This window comes from Carlito syrichta, unplaced genomic scaffold (genome assembly GCF_000164805.1).
Source record: "Carlito syrichta isolate Samal-C Ts95f unplaced genomic scaffold, Tarsius_syrichta-2.0.1 Scaffold169076, whole genome shotgun sequence".
In the NCBI taxonomy this organism is placed as follows: Eukaryota; Metazoa; Chordata; class Mammalia; order Primates; family Tarsiidae; genus Carlito; species Carlito syrichta.
The window spans coordinates 41306-59953 of NW_007113172.1; the positions used below are offsets into that span (position 1 = coordinate 41306).

Genomic DNA, 18648 nt, shown 5'->3' on the forward strand with positions numbered 1-18648 from the left:
TTATTATAGCACTATTCACAATAGCCACAATATGGAATCAGCCTAGATATACAACAACAGAAGAATGGATAAACAAAATGTGACACACACACACACACACACACACACACACACACACACACAAAATAGAATACTATTCAGCCATAAAAATAATGAAGTCCTGTCATTAATAGCAACATGAATGGAACTGGAGGACATTATGTTAAGTGAAATAAGCCAGGACAAACTCGAGCATGTATTTTATTAATCATTTAAGCAGATCTACCCAGTGTTAAGATTACATAATAGGAAACATGAAAGGATCTAAACTCCTGGCAGGAGAGTGTCTAAAGTCTATCCAGGCCAAATGGCTTATTTTGAGAAATGTCTAGGGATAGATTCCACAGCAAAAACAAGTTCTGTTGTTTATCCCTATGTAATCAGCGATATGCATTTATTTTTTAAATTGATTGCTCTATAACTGTACAATACAGTTTTGTGTGTGTTAAAATAATTTCTACTTTGAATTCACTTTTTTTTTTTGAGTTGGAGTCTTATTCAGTCGCCCAGACTGGAGTGCAGTGGCCGCTCCCAGCTACCGCAGCCTCGCCCTGCTGGGCTCCAGTGATCCTTCCGCCTCAGCCTTCCAAGTAGCCGAAATTACAGGCATGCGCTACCACGCCCGGCTGATTTTTTGATTTATTGTAGAGATGAGGTCTCGCCTGCCCAGGCAGGTCTCGAACCCGCGGGCTCAGGCAATCCACTCACCTCAGCCTCCCAAAGGCGCGGGATTACAGGCTGAGCCACCGAGCCCGGCTTGAATTCACTTTTAAATTTAGCCTTCTGTGGGCTTCCTCATACATATGATCATTGTCTTCTAGTAACATTCTCCTATCACCTCACTTTTTTAATCTGCATTATAAATATCAGTTTTGTGCCTTTTTTCCCCTCTATTTCTTCTCTAGGTTCAGTTTGTTGGGTGTATAGTGGAAAGATTACTTTAGAGGTTCTACATGGTTTAGAACCATCTTTGTACTATATTCAGTGTGAGTCAAATCTACGTTAGATTTTTTGCTCAGTTTTATCTAGAACCTGAATCTTTCTCCCTCCTTTCCTCCTTCTCTCCCTCCTTCCTTCCTTACCCCCTATATTTTATCTGTATATATTTTTGGAACAATTACCATATGCCTGGCATTATGAGCATTTTAATATTGCTATTTAATCCCTATGACAGCTGTACATGGTAGATATTATTCCCATTTACAAATGAAGAAGCTGTGACCTGAAGAAGTTAAGTAATTACCTGAGGTCATAGAGCTAGTAAGATAAGAGAAGCCAGGATTTGAACACAGGGTCTGACTGCAAATCTCATTCTCTAGCTGCTATGTTGAATTGTCTCCATCGTAGATTCAGTTCACTTTTTCAATTATACATGTAATCAATTATACAATAAAGCTTTAATAGAGACATCTATCAATAGCTACAACAAATATCAATTCTTTTAATTAACTCTTATGCCCAAACTGCAGTTTCTTTCTATTTGTAGAAATAAAATACCATTGTATTTACATGTTTTAGAATTTTACTTTTCTAGCTTATAATTCCTTATTAGTCATGTAGTCCTTTTAATTGAAATTCTACCTATTGTTTTTTCTAATGGGGCTTTGTTTTTACTAAATTAACATACTATTTCCTAGTTAGCCATTCTCCCACCACTGGTCATTTGGGTTACTTACAAGTTTTAACTATCAGACACTATGTTCAAATAAGTTATTTTCTCCTTTGAACTAGTTTTTTGACATGTGTTTCTGTAAGTCAAGGGGTATAATCACTATAGTGTGAATTGCCAACCATTTACAGTGACACCATGAGTGTTACTGACACCCAATGAAAACTCAACTGGTAATTGCTGAACTTGTCCTCCTTTAATTATTACTGAGGTTGATCCCTCCCTCTTTAAGTACTATTTGTCTTCTGGAGTAACTTTTCTATTTATATCCTTAAACCATTTGTTAATCAGATCCTTTACAAATTCCCATCAGCTACTTATACATAATGGTAATCTATTATTCTTTTTCCTTAGTCTGTTGTTATGCATGTATGTATGTAAGTATGCATATATTTAAAATGAATTGGCGGATAATTGTGATTGCTATGCAGTCAATAAACTTGGAACTATATTCCCCCATACTTCCCTCAGGTTACGCTTAAATGTCCCTTTCTTGAGAGCCTGCCCTTGGCCACCTGTATAAAATATCCCTTGGGCGGGCACAGTGGCTCAGCTCGTAATCCCAGCACTTTGGGAGGCTGAGGCAAGAGGATTGCCTGAGCCCAGGGGTTTGAGACCAGCCTGGGCAATTTGATGAGACCTTGTCTCTATAATAATTCCAAAAACTAGTCAGGTATGGTGGTGTGCGTCTGTAGTTTCAGCTACTTGGAAGACTGAGGTGGAAGGATCACCTAAGCCCATCAGGTCGAGGCTGAGGTGGCCGTGAGTATGCCACTGCACTCCAGCCTGTGCGACAAGAGTGAGACTCCAACTCAAAATATATATATATATATCCCTCCACTCTCCTCAAATCACTTTCTATCACTCTCTCTCTTGAGTTTTCTTTTTTATCTTTTTCATTTATTTTTGAGTTGGGGTCTCATTCTGTTGCCCAGATTAAAGTTAACGGCACAATCATGGCTCACTGCAACCTCAAACTCCTAGACTCTCGTGATCCTCCCACCTCAGCTTCCCAAGTACCTGGGACTACAGGCATGTGCCACCGTGCCTGGTTAACTTTAAAAATTTTTTTTGTAGATACATTGTCTTGCTATGTTGCCTAACTGGACTTGAACTCCTGGGCTCAAGCAGTCCTCCTGCCTCACCCTCCCAAAATGCTAGGATTACAGGTGTGAACCACTACACCCAGCCTCTTTTTAAAATTTACATCACCGCATATTCTAGCTGGCATAATATATTTTATTTGTTTATTGTTTGTACCTCTCACTAGAATAAAACACTTTATGAGACAGGGATTTTCACAGCTGTATCCCGAGTGCATAGTACATAAAAGATACTCAGTAAATATTATTGAGTAAATGAATCAAACTTTGACATTGAAAATTACTTTTGCTGCTTCAGTGAACAAGAAATGATCTTTCCTCTGTAAATGAGTCAATGGTACCATTCCATTTTCTTCCAGCTCATTTTAATTTGTTTTAAAGTAATTTATTCTTTTCCCATCTGAATTTGTGTGTGTGTGTAGTAATAGCATAGATCTTTGACCAACATTTTTCTAGAATTTTGCTTTTCCTGTGTTTCTTTTGAATTTATGTCAGTTTGAATCTATTTTCGTGTATTTCTTTATTCTAACTTTGCACTTGTAGTTCTGATGGCCATTTAATTGTAATATGGCTTAAGATTTTATAGGACCAAGTCTGAAGAGGCTGTGTGATGGCTCATGCCAATAATCCCAATACTCTGGGAGGCTAAGGTGGGAGAATCACTGGGGGCCAAGAATTAGAGATCAGCCTGGGCAACATAGCGAGAACCTATCTCTACAAAAATAAGAAAAAACAAATAAAAAAGCCAAAACACATAGGACCAAGTCCCCCATAGATATTTTCCATATAAATTGTTTCCTTGAGATTTTTACCCCTATCTTTTCCACATACTTTTTGCAATTTTATTATTTCAAAATATTCTATTTATATAATGATTAATAGTAACAGCTTCCTTAATTTCATACTAAGCTTGCTATATTTTCCCTGCTAAGATCCCAAGAATTTAGCATTTACTGTCACAAGTAGGATTAACCTAGAATTTTCTTTCTTGTGTTGTCTTTGACTTTACAATTCAGACAAATGATTTGCTTCATGAAATTAGTAAAACAAAACATAATTCTTTATACTTAAAAACATTACATAAAATGAAGACAATTTTATAATATCTAAAAAAATTATCAAGTAAAAGATAAAGCTATGTCTTTTTCTTTAATGGGAGCTCTTTTTCGTTTGTTTGTTTGTTTGTTTTTTATTTGAATGGGAGTTTCACTCTCTCACCCAGGCTGGAGTCTAGTGACAGGCTCACAGCTACCACAGCCTCTACCTGCTGGGCTCAGGTGATCCTTCCACCTCAGCCTCCTGAGTAGTTGGAATTATGGGTATGTGCCACCATGCCGGCTAATTTTTTTATTTATTGTGGAGACAAGGTCTCATCAAGTTGCCCAGGTTGGTCTCGAACTCCTGGGCTCAGGCAATCCTCTTGCCTTGGTCTCCCAAAGTGTTGGGATTACAGGTGTAAGCCAATGTGCCTAGCAATGGGAGCTCTTTGATAAATTTAATCTATTTCTTCAAGTTCTCAATTTCTGATTATGCTAGTCTTGCCTCTTTTCACTTTGTTAAAGTCATTTATTTAATTTAGGGTTTTTAAGTTATTAATAAAAGTTGTATATAATCTTTCTTAATAACATTTTATTCTTCTTCCTAATACGTAATTTAAATCTTTTAAATTTCCAGGTTTACCATTTAAAAAAATATAGCTGTCTCAATGGTTTGCCAGTTTTGTTGCTCTTTTTGAAGTCAACCAAACTTTTTTTTAAAGCACTTCAAATTACTAAAAAATTTCTAGTTAATTTCTTTTTGGGGTGAGTTAATTTTTCCTGTGTTTTCCTGTTCCTTTTTTAATTAAAAAAGATCAGATTCACTTTTGTCTTACTAACACTATAATGCTCATTTCCATTCAGGTTGCAAATCAGGCTTGCAATAAAGCTATTGACATTATGAAAATAGTTTTTTTCAGATTATAAAGTTATTAATTTGAAGTGTAGAGAAGTATAGAAAATAGAGAATATATACTAGAGAAGAAAATGTAGAGAAGTAAAAAGATAAAAGCACCCATAATCGGGATAGAAATCAACATCCCAACTTCAAAATATTAGCACTGTGATTCTATCAAAAGTACATAAAAACTGACATCAGGCAGACCGTCCAGAATGCTAACTTAGTGATGTGAGAAGGTGGCAGGAAAATAATAATTAGCCAAAGTTGAACCAAATGTGGGTCCTTGAGAGCTGACTATAGAGCATCACTCACACTGCATCAGTCTTGAGAATCTTCCATGGCAGCTGCCTGAGTTAGAGACTTTAAGCATATACCTCTTTATATTACTTCACATCTTCGAATCTCATTGGCATTACTTGCCTCACATACCTGGACCCAACAGTCTTGAGAGCCGTGGTTTGGGAATCAGTTGTCTTTTCTTCAGAAGTTTTGCCACCCATCTTTTTTAACATGTTTGCTTCACTTTCTACTGGAGTCAAGGTAGTTTCAAAATATCTTTTACCTTCGAAAGTCAGTGTTATATTGGAGATGGTGACATGTTTTGAGGATTTTTTCAATTCACCCTTACTTTTTGTATTTCGTAGACACCCGGTCTTCAGAATGTTTTCCATTTTTTCCTTGGAAAATAACAAGCAGCAGCAAATTAGGTAACAGGAGAGCATCGGGTAATAGATTGTTTATGGAGCAGTGTCTAGCAGAGTAATCATTTCATTCCTAGTTACTGAGTGTGTGCACAGGCACAAGAGAGTAAGGCTTGGAAGTGGATGGTCACTGGGAAGAGCCCAGGTGTACTGGAGGCTGGGAGTGAGGGCCCACAGCAACCTGACACAAGACGCTGACACCCTCCTGTTGTCATGTACACCATGTCACCCCACACAAGACAACTGGCACTTAATTACAGTACTTCTCTGAATTGTCGGAGCAGAAGAGGTTCTCCAGAAATGCCTTGCCACTTACTTGCCAATCTGAGATTGCTCTTACTTAAGAGCATCTAACAGATGACAGGGGTTGGGAACTCATAATAATATAAAATAGTTTTTCAAAAGACTTAGAACCTGTACCTAAAACTTAATACCCTAGCCCCTTTTCCTACTCCTAATTTTCTGGTTTCTTTTAGTGTACTACCTCTCTGAGTTGCTCTCTGACTTCCTCAGGATCCCTCAATCGGGCCTCAGAGCTGTCAGTCAGCAAGCCCTCACGCCCATCTCACTATATCCTTCATGTCTGCACCTTCTTCTTCCCATCACTGCATGCCTAGTCCGTTACCTCTATTACATTTCTCTGAAAACAGTGCAATAGTCTTCTTCCTTAAAGATAAAACTTCATTGTTTCCTGACAATTAATGTCATACATATTCATTAGAATATTTGGAAAATCCTATAAGGAATAAAGTCAAAGATAGAAAATCATTGCTTCCATGATGCCACTGCCCAGAATTAACTATTCCTGTGGTACATTTCATTCTGATCTTTCTGTCTATTTACTTCTTTGTTTTGTGTATGTCTGCTTTGAGATCATATTGAAGTTTTGTCTTCTTTCTCTTAACATTTTATTATAAGCATTTTCTTCCTGCCATTAAAAATTATGTAAAACTACTTGAATTTTTCCTAATTAAAATTTTATCATCTTTATTGTAGGAAATAGAGAATTCAGAGTATTAGTATAAATAAGACATACATTCCCTATACTTCCATAATCTAGAGATAAACTGCTATTTCTATATAGATTTTTAAATATGTGTGTGTATATAAATGTATTTTTACATAATAGAGATTATATTTTTCACTTTTCATTCGATCTTCTATTGTGAACTTTTTTTTTTTGAGTCAGGGTTTCACTCTGTCATCTAGGCTGAAGTGCAGCGGCACGATCATGGCTGACCATAGCCTCGATCTCCTGGGCTCAGACCATCCCTCCACCTCAGTCTCCAGAGTAGCTGGGGGTACAAGGGCACACCACCACACCCAACTAATTTTTTGTAGATATGAGGTCTCACTGTGTTACCCAGGCTTGTCACGAGCTCCAAGGCTCAAACGATCTTCCCACCTCAACTTACTAAAGTGCTAGAAATACAGGCGTGAACCACCGTGCCCAGCCTATAGTGAACATTTTCTAAGTCAAGAAATGTTCTTTAATAATTATAATAGCGAGACATAGTGATTCTTTTCGTATTTTCTGAGTGCCTATGATCTTGCCAGACACTAAGGTAGCTCCTAAACATGATAAATATGACACCTGCCCCGACGAATTTAAATTTGTTTAACTATCCCTCCATAGCTTCCAGGCTTTTACTGTTTCATTGTTATAAACATGATATAAATATAGTATGATTAACATCTTTGTAGCTAAATCCTCATTTCTAGTTGTGATGAATTTCTTAGCAATTCTCATCCTTACCACAAACTTCTATGAATATATAGTTGATCACACCTTCACTAACACAGTTTTTATTTTTTTATTTAACTGTTATATATGGGTTAAATATTTTTCACGGTTCTCATTTTTTTGATGATTATTGAGGCTAAACTTTTTCTGCCTTATTTATGAGCAGTTTCTTTTATGAAATGTCTAATCTTGCTCTTTGTCATTTTTCTGTTGTGGACCTTAGTGGAAGTTTCTCAACAAGTCTTCAAACAGATCTCTTTATTTATGATCTGTCCTGACATCAGATTAATCTTTTAAAAACACAGCTCCTTTCTTCCCTTACACAGAAGCCTTTGTCACTAAAATTTATCTGAAGAGTGAAGTCCCCGCTTTTTAATTTGGCTTGCAGGCAACTTTCCAAGCCAATATTCTAAAACTGTCCTCATATACTATGCTCCAGCCCAACTGAACTCCACATTCTCAAGCATGCTCTAGTGTTTTCCCACCTTCTGGCCTTTTCTAAAGTCACTTACTTCTTTGTTTTTTGTTTTCCTATTTCCACCCTCGCCTTTACCTATTGAGATTTCATCCTATCCTTCATGGTACTGGGTACTTCTGTATGTTGGGGGTGCCAAAAAATTGTGTACACATTTTAAGAGATGTTATCAGCCAGGCATGGTGGTTCACACCTGTAACCCTAAACTTTACCTGTATGATGACCACTTGTATACCTAATCCTGAATTGAACCCCCCACAATCTTTAAAAATTTTTAAAAATATTGGCATTTGGGAGGCAGAGGCGAGAGAATTGCCTGAGCCCAGGAGTTCAAGACCAACCTGGGCAACATAGTGAGACCTCATCTCTATAATAAGTCAATAAAATTAGCTGGGGATGGTGGCGCACGCCTATGATTCCAGCTACTTGGAAGGCTGAGGTGTAAGGATCACCTGAGTCCAGCAGGTCGAGGCTGTGGTGGCTGTGAGCATGTCACTGAACTTTAGCCTGGGCAACAGAGTGAGACTTCGACTCAGAAAAAAAAAAGAGATGTTATGTATGCATTACTTTAGATCACCATAATCAGAAGTGTCTGGATGCTGATGGTAACCACTTTGAGCACCTCTTGTTATTGCAGAAGTCAAACGTGACTTGTATTCATCTTTTGTTTTCGATATATAGTATTACAATTTTAATATAGTTTTTTGTTTCTTAAAAGTGTATACATTTTTTGGCACCCTCTTTATATTTAAACCTTAATAACCCTTACATTATATTAATATTCTTATTTTGGAGATGAGAAAACCGAGACTCATGGGGCTTCAGTGACTTGGCCAAAGTCACAAAACTAATATGCCGCAGGTTGAGATTTTAACCTGGGTCTTCTGATTTTGATTCCCGAGTTCTTTCCATCACACCATAGCTTTCTGATACTGTGTTAAGAATTACGGTGAGGATGATCACTACCTATTTCAGGGGACATCTTATAACTCCTTTACATCAGGGGTCAGGGATCGGAGCTCATTATTAAAATTAGGTTACTTAGAGCAGGCTCCATGGCATTTTGATAACAGTGTCAGCTAATTGGGAAGTGTGATCTTGGTTTTCACTGTAGGTCTTGATTATTAAAGCATGCAAATGCTCTGTGACACTTACCTTTTCCTCTTGCTTGGCCCTTATTAAGTCATCATTTTCAAACACCACTGTGACCCCTGAGTAGTTTGTGACATCAGAGTTGTCTGTGACTTCTATGACTTCTGTGACAATTCTTACATCTGGGACCTCTGGTACCTCACTTTCCGGAACATCCGTGACATCTGTGATGTCGGTGATGTCTGTGAATTCTGAGAAACCTATGCTGTCCATAACATAGAGGGAGTCTGAATGGGCATGCACATATGGGGTCTGCACAGCTGTGAACGCTGCAATATCCATGATGTCCACAGAGCCTGTGATCTCGGTGCTATTTGTGATTTCTGAGAGGCTTGAGACCTCTGACACTTTGGAAACTTTGGCTTTCTCCTGATTCAAGAGGGAGATGAGGTCCACCCATTGAGAAAACAAGGTATCCTGCTTGTTTGCGGGGGCGCAGAGTTGCAAGTAGTAGGCTCGACCGCTCACCAGCTTTACCTTGAGGCGCATATTCTTGGCGTCATGCACAGAAAGAGTCACAAGCTGCAGAGGCAGAAACCTGCAAACACACACAAATGTCATGTTGTCTAGAAGCCTGAGTAGAGACCTAGGAAGAGGCATTCCTTTTTCTATTTTATAGTAGCTTGAAGAGTGAGGTCAGGACAATAGTCTTGTCTCCTGGGTAGGTCTGGGTAGGGGCTCCTGAGTGCCATCTCTTCTTAATTTGTTATATACCTGAGACCCTGGTGTACTAAGCAACTACTTACTGAGACCCTGGTGTACTAAGCAACTCCTTACCTAGAAATTGGCATTTAAATTAACCTTACAAAGCTGAGATTTTAAGTTAAATGATCTACTCAAGATTACAGAGTATTTAGTGACCGAGACAAGGTCAGAGCTAATTTCTGTTGGAAGCTGGGTGTTGGGGAAGGGGGTTGTGTTTAGAGAGGCAGTTTATTATGCATCTTCAATGCCTGTTACAGAGGTTTAATTTTTTTTTTTTTTTTTTTGAGTTGGAGTCTCACTTCATCGCCCAGGCTGGAGTGCAGTGGCACACTCACGGCCACCCTTGCATCGACCTCCTAGGCTCCAGCAATCCTTCTGCTTCAACCTTCCAAGTAACCAGAACTACAGGTATGCACTACCATGCCTGGCTAATTTTTTATTTATTGTAGAGATTAGGTCTCATCAAGTTACCCGGGCTGGTCTCAAACCTGTGGGATTAGGTAATCTACTTGCCTCGGCCTCCCAAAGTGCTGGGATAACAGGCTGAGTCACCAAGCCCGACCTGATTTTTAAAAATTAAGTCTGCCTGCCTGTGTCATAAACGATCTTCCCTACTGCTGTCATTGCAACAAGGAGCGCAAGTGAGATGCTCCTTTGGGGCAACTGTCATTGGTGTTTCCAATTCAGCTCCACAGGAGTCTAGCATATTTTCTGACCCCTAACTTCTTTTCTTTGTAACTCACCTGGTGAGCACCAGCTTCTCTGTAGAAGGAGATGTCAAGAGACTTCTAAACAGGGGTTCCGTATCTTTTTGGGCGGTGGGTGTCAGATATGCCAGTAGCATCACATTTGGGGTCTTATGAATGGAACTGGAAGAGCAGATACCCACGGCCACCCAGTTGGCTCGGTTATGAAGGTAGATGGATTCACCCCTCCTGTTGACCTGGGTGCAGAGAACAGGAAGTGGGGTTACCTGATGAAATGCACAGCCCAGGGAGGACAAAAAATGAGAGAGAAATGAACCATGAGGCATTTGTTTCTTCACTTTTTCCTGTTGATTCTTGGAAATACCACAAGGAACAGACAGACACAGTCCCTGACCTGTTGGGGCCTCCCAGGGAAGACTGACATTAAACAATTTAAGTATGTAAGTAATTATTACTATAAGGAATTTTACCAAGTGCAAGTCCAGGGTGCTATGAGAGCATGTGACAGGGGACTTGACTTGGCCTAAGTGGCGACATGGGTAGTGATGTGCTGGTAAACTTTTTTTTTAGTCAGAGTCTCACTCTGTCACCTAGGCTGGAGAGCAGTGGTGTAATCACAGCTCACTGCAGCCTCGACCACCTGGGCCTAGGTGATCCTAACGCCTCAACCGTCCAAGTAGCTGGGACTACAGGTGTGTACCACCATGCCTGGCTAATTTTTTTGTAGAGATGATGTCTTGCTATGTTGTCCAGGCTTGTCTCCAACTCCTGGACTCAAACAGTCCATCTGCCTTGGCTTCCCAAAGTACTGGGATTACAGGTGTAGGCACACACATTTACACATAAGTTTATTTAAAGTGTAACTGACATAAAAGATGAATAGCACTGAATTTACAAATATACAGTTTTTTTAGTTTAAATTCCATAGAGCTAATTGATAAATTCCTCAAATCTTTGTCAGACTCTTAAGTCTATAACCTCAAAAGCGTGAATAAAAGTAAAATGTAGTTAGAAGAATGGGAATAATGAGTTTCAAATATTTATTGCCCTTTTGAGGATATAATCTAATTATAAGTTTATATAATGTAATTTTTAATAATGGCTATGTTTAAGAACTGACTTGTAAGTTTCCTGAATACTAACCAATCAGCCAGCTCCTGCACACGCCTGGGTATGGGGTCACAGAAGTGTCCCCTGAGGAAAGGACCTCTACTGAGGCCTGCACGGTGTGGTAGATAAACTGGCTGTGTGGTGATGAGAGATCTCCATCTCCAGGCAGAGGAATAGCAAGTGTAAAAACACCGAAGTCCAAGAACCTTGGCCAGTAAAAGCCCTGCCAGTTGGCAGAAGAGACTGGAGAATGGGCAGGCAGGGATTGGAAGGAATGCAGAGAGGAGCTACACTGTAATTTCTCAGCTATGCAGTAACTGCTTCAATTAAAAAATAAATCACTGGAAAGCAAATGCATTCAGAAAGAGGTTGTAGCCTACACTATTGATTACCTGCCTGAAGCTGTGCCCCTCTTCTTCCTGATTGACAGAACCCTGGTTTTGTCCAATATAGCTCAGGGATGATGACCCAGCTCAGGGGTTAAATATTGATTATTTAAGTGGGTTGTGGTGGTTCCACTCACCTGATTTCAGCAGGGGCATGTGACTCAGGCCTAGCCAGTGAAACACAGATGGAGGCCTCCTGGTGGCTATGGCAAAGGTTTCCCAGACCTCACAAAGTCACCAGAATGATACTGGCAGCTGTCATTGTCCTGTATATTTATTTTGGAAGGGGAGTGTGGGGGGGGGAGAGGCTCAATTTTATTTTGCTTTTTAATTCAGAAGATAGAAGTATTAAAAATATTTGTAATTTTGTTAAACATGCATGCATTTTGTGAGAAAGTGGTATAAAATACATCACTGAAATAAGCTTTATTTTGTAAATATTTAAAGCTCCATAGAAATACTTTATTTGATGCCGGGCTCGGTGGCTCAGCCTGTAATCCCGCGCCTTTGGGAGGCTGAGGTGAGTGGATTGCCTGAGCCCGCGGGTTCGAGACCCGCCTGGGCAGCGAGACCTCATCTCTACAATAAATCAAAAAATCAGCCAGGCGTGGTAGCGCGCGCCTGTAATTCCGGCTATTTGGAAGGCTGAGGCGGAAGGATCGCCAGAGCCCAGCAGGTCGAGGCTGCGGTGACCGGGAGCGGCCACTGCACTCCAGTCTGGGCGACAGAGTGAGACTCCAACTCAAAAAAAAAAAAAAAAGAAATACTTTATTTGGAGATGGCTGTAACAGACATATTTTTAATTTTTTTTCTCGTTCTATGACAGTGTTCAAAAATTTTTATTTTATTTTATCTTAAAGATGTGGGGTACAAGTCAGGGTTAGGTACATAAGTGGTCATCATGCAGGTAAAGTTTGGTACTCTTATTGATGTTATGTGCCACCCTCTTCCCCTGGCAGTGTCCTTTTCTTATAGTATTATGATAAATGTTCAGTCTGCTTATGAGTGAGTGCATGCAGTACTCAGATCCTTGTTTCTGTGATAAATCACTGAGTATTATAGACTCGAATTCCATCCAAGTTACTGCAGATTTTATAATTTTGTTTTTCTTTATGACTGCATGATATTCCATTGTGTAAATGTACCACATTTTCTTTATTCAGTCCACTTTTGAGGGCAGCCTGGTTGATTCCATGTTATTGCTATTGTGAATAGTGCCGCAATAACATGCTTGTGCAGGTATCTTTTTTGTAGAGTGATTTGAGTTCTTCTGGGTATATTCCCAGAAGGGGGATTGCTGGGTTGTATGGAAGGTCAATTTTTAGATCTTTTAGAAATCGCCACACTATTTTCACAGAGGTTGTACTAGTTTACACTCTCACTGGCAGTGTAGAAGTGTTCCCTTTTCCCCACATCCTCTCCAGCATCTGTTGTTTTTTGAGTTATTGATGATGACCATCCTGACTGGAATTAGGTGATATTTCAGTGTGGTTTTAATTTGCTAATTTTTTTTAACCTGAGCATATACATTTTAGGGTTAGAAGACCCTTAATTACAACTTATTGGCATTTATTTGTGACCAAAAGTAACATTTACTACAATCATTTAATCTTAAATGTTTAAGAATCCCAGAAAAGAAGAAAATAGTGCTGATGTGTCCTGCTAATTTTCTTAAGTCTTTAAAAATCTAGCAACACAGTCAACACCAAGAATAAAGTTATACTTTTTGGCATTAAATAAAATTGTTATTATCAAAGTACAAAACATATGTTATTGAGATTTCAACTACACTTAGCACTTCAGTTGCTAAAAATATTCTGCCAGTCCTCAATACCAAACTACTACATAATTTATGAGAGGTGGAAACAATTTTAGGAGAACTCCCAGGGCCTACACAGACACAGACTTCGGGTGCTCTCCATGCTGATCCTTCATCAGTGGTGCCTATGCATGCACTGTCCTGTTTAGATGTGAAGTCCTGGGGGAAGCTAGCTTGAGGGTAATGGACCAAAAAGAGAGAACCTGGCCATCTACTTAGAATGAGCTGGTGCCCACAGGCTCTTTCACTGTATTTGAGATCATTGTTTTTCTTTTCCATTTACATTTTTTGAGTCAGGAACCTTGGTAAATTGCTGCCCAAAGACATACAAGCTAGGTGGGGTTGTGCATCTTAAAGGGTATGACTTATCAAACTATATCATGGGGTCGTGTCTGATCTGTAGACTGCTAACTACCCCCAGTGTAAGTTAAGTATTATGTAATTTCACTGAAGTGTGCAAAAGGTGATTTGGAAAGGGCACAGGAAGAAAGGTGAAAAAAGAAAATAAAAAGATTATTAGAAAAGTAGTATGTAGAGAGCAAAGTCCATCAAATCATGACCTGTCACATGCATTCTTGGGACATCCCTAAATCATTAGCTGTTTCCGGAGGCTTTACCTCCTGCCTGTGGTATACTGGAGGTGGCAGAGGGCGGGGGAGTCCTACTAGTACTCAGGTATCTGTGCTGAGAATGTGTTTATGAAAGACGGATCCAGCCGGGTTCGGTGGCTCAGCCTGTAATCCTGTGCTTTGGGAGGCTGAGGTGAATGGATTGCCCAAGCCCGTGGGTTCGAGACCCGCCTGGGCAACTTGGCGAGACCTCATCTCTACAATAAATCAAAAAATTAGCCGGGTGTGGTAGTGCACGCCTGTAGTTCCAGCTACTTGGAAGGCTGAGGTGGAAGGATTGCGGGAGCCCAGCAGATCAAGGCTGCGGTGGCCGGGAGCGTGCCACTGCACTGCAGTCTGGGTGATAGAGTGAGACTCCAACTCACAAAAAAAGAAAAAAAAAAAAAAAAAGAAAGACGAATCCTCCTTACCTTTTGAAGAAGTATCTGTTGTCCTCCCTGTCACCCTTCATGGAGTTAGCTGAATAGCTGCTTGAATGTGTTGGCATTGGAGGTAATAGCTCAGTGTTCGGTGTTTGACTTTGCTGTGGCATATCTATGAAGTTTAGCGCTATGGCCCATACCTTTGAACTCATTTCCCCATTCTTTGACTATTTTAAGGTTGAATGTTTAGACCAGTGGTTCCCAACCTTTTTGGCATCAGGGACTGGTTTCATGGAAGACAATTTTTCCATGGACTGGGGTGAGGAGGATGATTTCAGGATGATTCAAAGGCATTACCTTTATTGTGCACTTTATTTCTATTATTATTACATTGTAATAAATCATGAAATAATTATGCAACTCATCATAATGCAGAATTAGTGGGAACCCTGAGCTTATTTTCCTGCAACAAGGTGGTCTCATCTGGGGGTGATGGGAGACACTGACACCTGAAGCATGTTGCTTAAGTCCTATTAACTCCATTATCTCGTTGTGGTTGCTGTCACTGCAGAAAACCCTGCTTCACAAAGATAGCATGTTGGAAATGGAAGCAGGCTTTTCAGTGCTTTTGTGGCAATCTTAGGATATTCTGCTTTGACTTTATTCCAGAACATATGGAGACTTGAAGTTGTCTGAAACATACTTTTAAGGCCACCATTATTTGCAATCTCAAGCAGTTGACCCTCTTCTAGCATGGCAAAGTCGATTCATTTGGCTTATTCACAAATGGGTCACGGATCCATTCCTTCCCAGTTCAGGTGTCTTTTGTGGCTGGGGAGTAATGCCCAAACTCTTCTGAAATGTGAGTTAGGTGATCATGCACCAGCTGGGAGAAAGAAGGCCCTGGCTCAGACTCTTTCAAAATCTCTGCTAATGTTTGAAACATGTAAAAAATCCCAATGTTCACTCATCGCCCCCATAATTCCAGTTTGGCTTTGAATGTAGCCACCTTATCTGCTGACTTGAACACAGTTGTCATTCTCCCCTGAAGTGACAGATTGAGTTCATTGAGCGGGTTGCATATGTCACACAAATAAGCAAGTTTTGCAACTCATTCTGTGACACTGAAATGTGCTACCAGTGGTGACTGCTTTTCTAAAAGAAATCTCTGGAGCAGCTCTTGTAACTCAAAAACTCTGGTCTGTGATCTACCTTTAAAAAGCCATCTCACTTTTGTGTATAAGAAAAGACGTGTGTGCTCTGTGTCCATCTTACAGAGCTGCGCAAACAGATATGAGTTAAGGGCATGTACTTTAATGTGGTTGATCATTTAAATCACATCTTGCAAAACGTTGTTAAGTTGAGGTGATATTTTTCAGCTAGCCAGCATTTCTCTGTGAATGACTCAGTACACAGACTCACATTCAGAAGTGACCTCTTTGATCTGAGTAGTGAAAGCAGAAAACCATCCAGTCATGGCAGTCACTCTGTCCCATGCATATACACAAAATAACCAATTCAGTTTTCCCGATAGGTAATCATTCAAAGACTTGAAGAGTTTTGCAGCTATAGTATTGTTTGGCAACAAAAGTGCACCTAACATATCCTCATGCACATCCTCCTGAAAAATATATTGCATAAAAACAAGAATTGTCTTGTTGTCAACAAGGTAGACTCATCAACCGGGAGTGCGTACCATGACTCATTAATCTTCTCTATATCCTCTTCTATTTCATTGATCCATTTAGTTATGGTGCTAGCCTAAAGAGGAACACATGCCACCTTTTGAACTGCAGCCTCTCCTCAAAGTTCACCACAAATGTCCTTAGCAGCAGGCAGGATCTCTTCACCAATAGTAAAGCTTCTTAGCTTTAGTTATACAGTTAGCCACTAAGAATGGTGCTCTCAGTGCAGACACATTTGATGAAGTGATGGTCTTCAATAATTGTTTCTGTTCTTCATGTTTACTTTTTTTCTTTTGAAAAACTTCAAAGGCTTGTCTTTTAATGCAGGGTGCTTGGTCTCCACATGACAAATCAGTTTTGAAGCTTTCATGGCTTCATTGGATGGCCGGTCGCCACATATTCTACAAAGCAGACTTGGAGAATGTGAATCACCCGTTGCAATGAACTGTAACTTAAGTAGGACTCTTGGTGGGTTTTTTTTGGTTTTTTTTTTTGAGTCAGAGTATCACTCCATCGCCCAGGCTGGAGTGCAGTGGCAGGCTCACAGCCACCCCAGTGTCGATCTGCTGACTCTGGCGATCTTCCGCCTCAGTCTTCCAAGTAGCTGGAACTACCACGCCCGGCTAATTTTTGATTTATTGTAGAGACAAAGTCTTACCAAGTTGTTTGGGCTGGTTTCGAACCTGTGGGCTTAGGCAATTTACTCACCACGGCCTCCAAAAGTGCTGGAATTGTAGGCTGAGCCACTGAGCCTGGCCATAATTTTTTGATTTATTGTAGAGATGCGGTCTTGCCAAGTTGCCCAGGCTGGTCTCGAACCCCTGGGCTCAGGTAGCCTGCTCGCCTCAGCCTCCCAAAGTGCTGGGATGACAGGCTTGAGCCACCGTGCCCGGCCTGGTGTTTTCTTTTAAATGAAACTTTCTTTTTGTTGGCAGGCTTAGAATCTTCTGCTGTCTCATCATTTGGTCTTTCCCCCTTTTCAAACAAGCGCTCCAGTGATGTTTGTTTTTACTCACTTTTGCTAGGGTTAACTTGTGAGCTTACCAAAACTGACTGAGACAAATGCACAGTGCAGGAAAGAGGCTTGGATGGAAGTGATAAAATAATGGGCAGGCCACATGTGGACTTAATTAAGTGTTGGATCCTGACTTAAAGCCTGTCACCAGGTGCAGCTGTACAGTGAAGTACATCAAATCACTTGCCACCCGCTGATAGGGTTTTGACAAGAATCTGCAAGTAATTGATTTATTATGGTCTCTGTGCAGTCAAGCCTCACTGCTCATGTTAATCTGTATTTGCACATGCTCACCAGCGCTAGCATCACCGCTTCACCTCAGCTCCACCTCAGATCATCAGGCATTAGAATCTCATAAGAAGCATGCAGCCTAGATCCCTTGCTTGCACAGTTCACAATAGAGTTCAGGCTCCTATGAAAATCTGATGCTGCTGCTGCTCTGACAGAAGGCAAAGCCCAGGTGGTAATGTGAGTGAGGAGGAATGACTGTAAGCACAGATGAAGCTTCACTGGCCCATTGCTCATCTCCTGCTGGGTAGTCTGTGGCCTGGGGTTTGGAGACCCCTGGTTTAGAGGGAAGTCAGCCCTGCTCCCTAATGAGTTGAAATGCAGCTTTTTTCACAATGCAGACACATCCTTATGAGAAGGAAGCTTTTCTCCCTGACACTATCTGACTCATATTTTACTTTCAGAACTAAGAGCTAAGATTTATTTTAATACCCCATTTGGTCACAGATGTTGTTCTTTAACATGTCTTCTAAATCTAAGAAATAAGTTGTCTGTATGCTTTCCTGTGACAGGATATTCTAAAAATTACCTCATGTACTTTTGGGAAGACAAATGCTAGAATGACAATTATGGTTGAGTTAAAGCACAATTCATTCGTAAGAGTTTGTTGGGAACATTTAAAGTGAATGTTCTTTAGCACTGTGATTATTTCAGGTTGTTGAAAGTTCCAAAACTGTTCCCTTTAATGGTATTACACGTTCCCTCAGTACAGCTGAAACAACTCTCCTCTCAACCTTTTCAGTTATCCTTGAGAAAATTAATCACTGAAGTTATTGGAACTGAATTCGGGTCTCGAGTATTATTTACCTGGATAAAATTGCTCTCTAACATGGGAGGAGATATGAAAGGGGCATACTCTCCTCCATCCAGCATATTTTGAAGATCTCCTGGGCTTGGGGCGTGTGGGGCGCAGGGCGAAGTTTGCTTATAGGTCCTTGCGGGGGACTTCCTGTTGTTCTTCTTCATTGTGCTTGCGCACAGACATCGGAAAACTGAGGGAACGAAAATACAGTTAATGGGCACAGAGATAATTTAATATAATAATTAAATTGCCTTATTTATTTATTTGTATTTTTTTGAGTTGGAGTCTCACTCTGTCGCCCAGACTGGAGTGCAGTGGC

General features: G+C 40.2%; 1 protein-coding gene across 1 annotated transcript in view; it reads right to left on the minus strand.

Moving 5' to 3' along the window:
• Positions 1 to 18493, minus strand: part of FAM71D (family with sequence similarity 71 member D) — a 45813-nt gene extending 27320 nt beyond the window's left edge. Inside the window, exons 1-5 of the mRNA XM_008051194.2 lie at positions 18335 to 18493; positions 10270 to 10469; positions 8825 to 9359; positions 5378 to 5426; positions 5179 to 5311 (exon numbers count right to left, since the gene is read on the minus strand). Coding sequence (XP_008049385.2) covers positions 5179 to 5311; positions 5378 to 5426; positions 8825 to 9359; positions 10270 to 10469; positions 18335 to 18493 — 1076 coding nt within the window. The remainder of the gene's footprint in view (positions 1 to 5178; positions 5312 to 5377; positions 5427 to 8824; positions 9360 to 10269; positions 10470 to 18334) is intronic.
• Between the last annotated feature and the right edge of the window lie 155 nt (positions 18494 to 18648).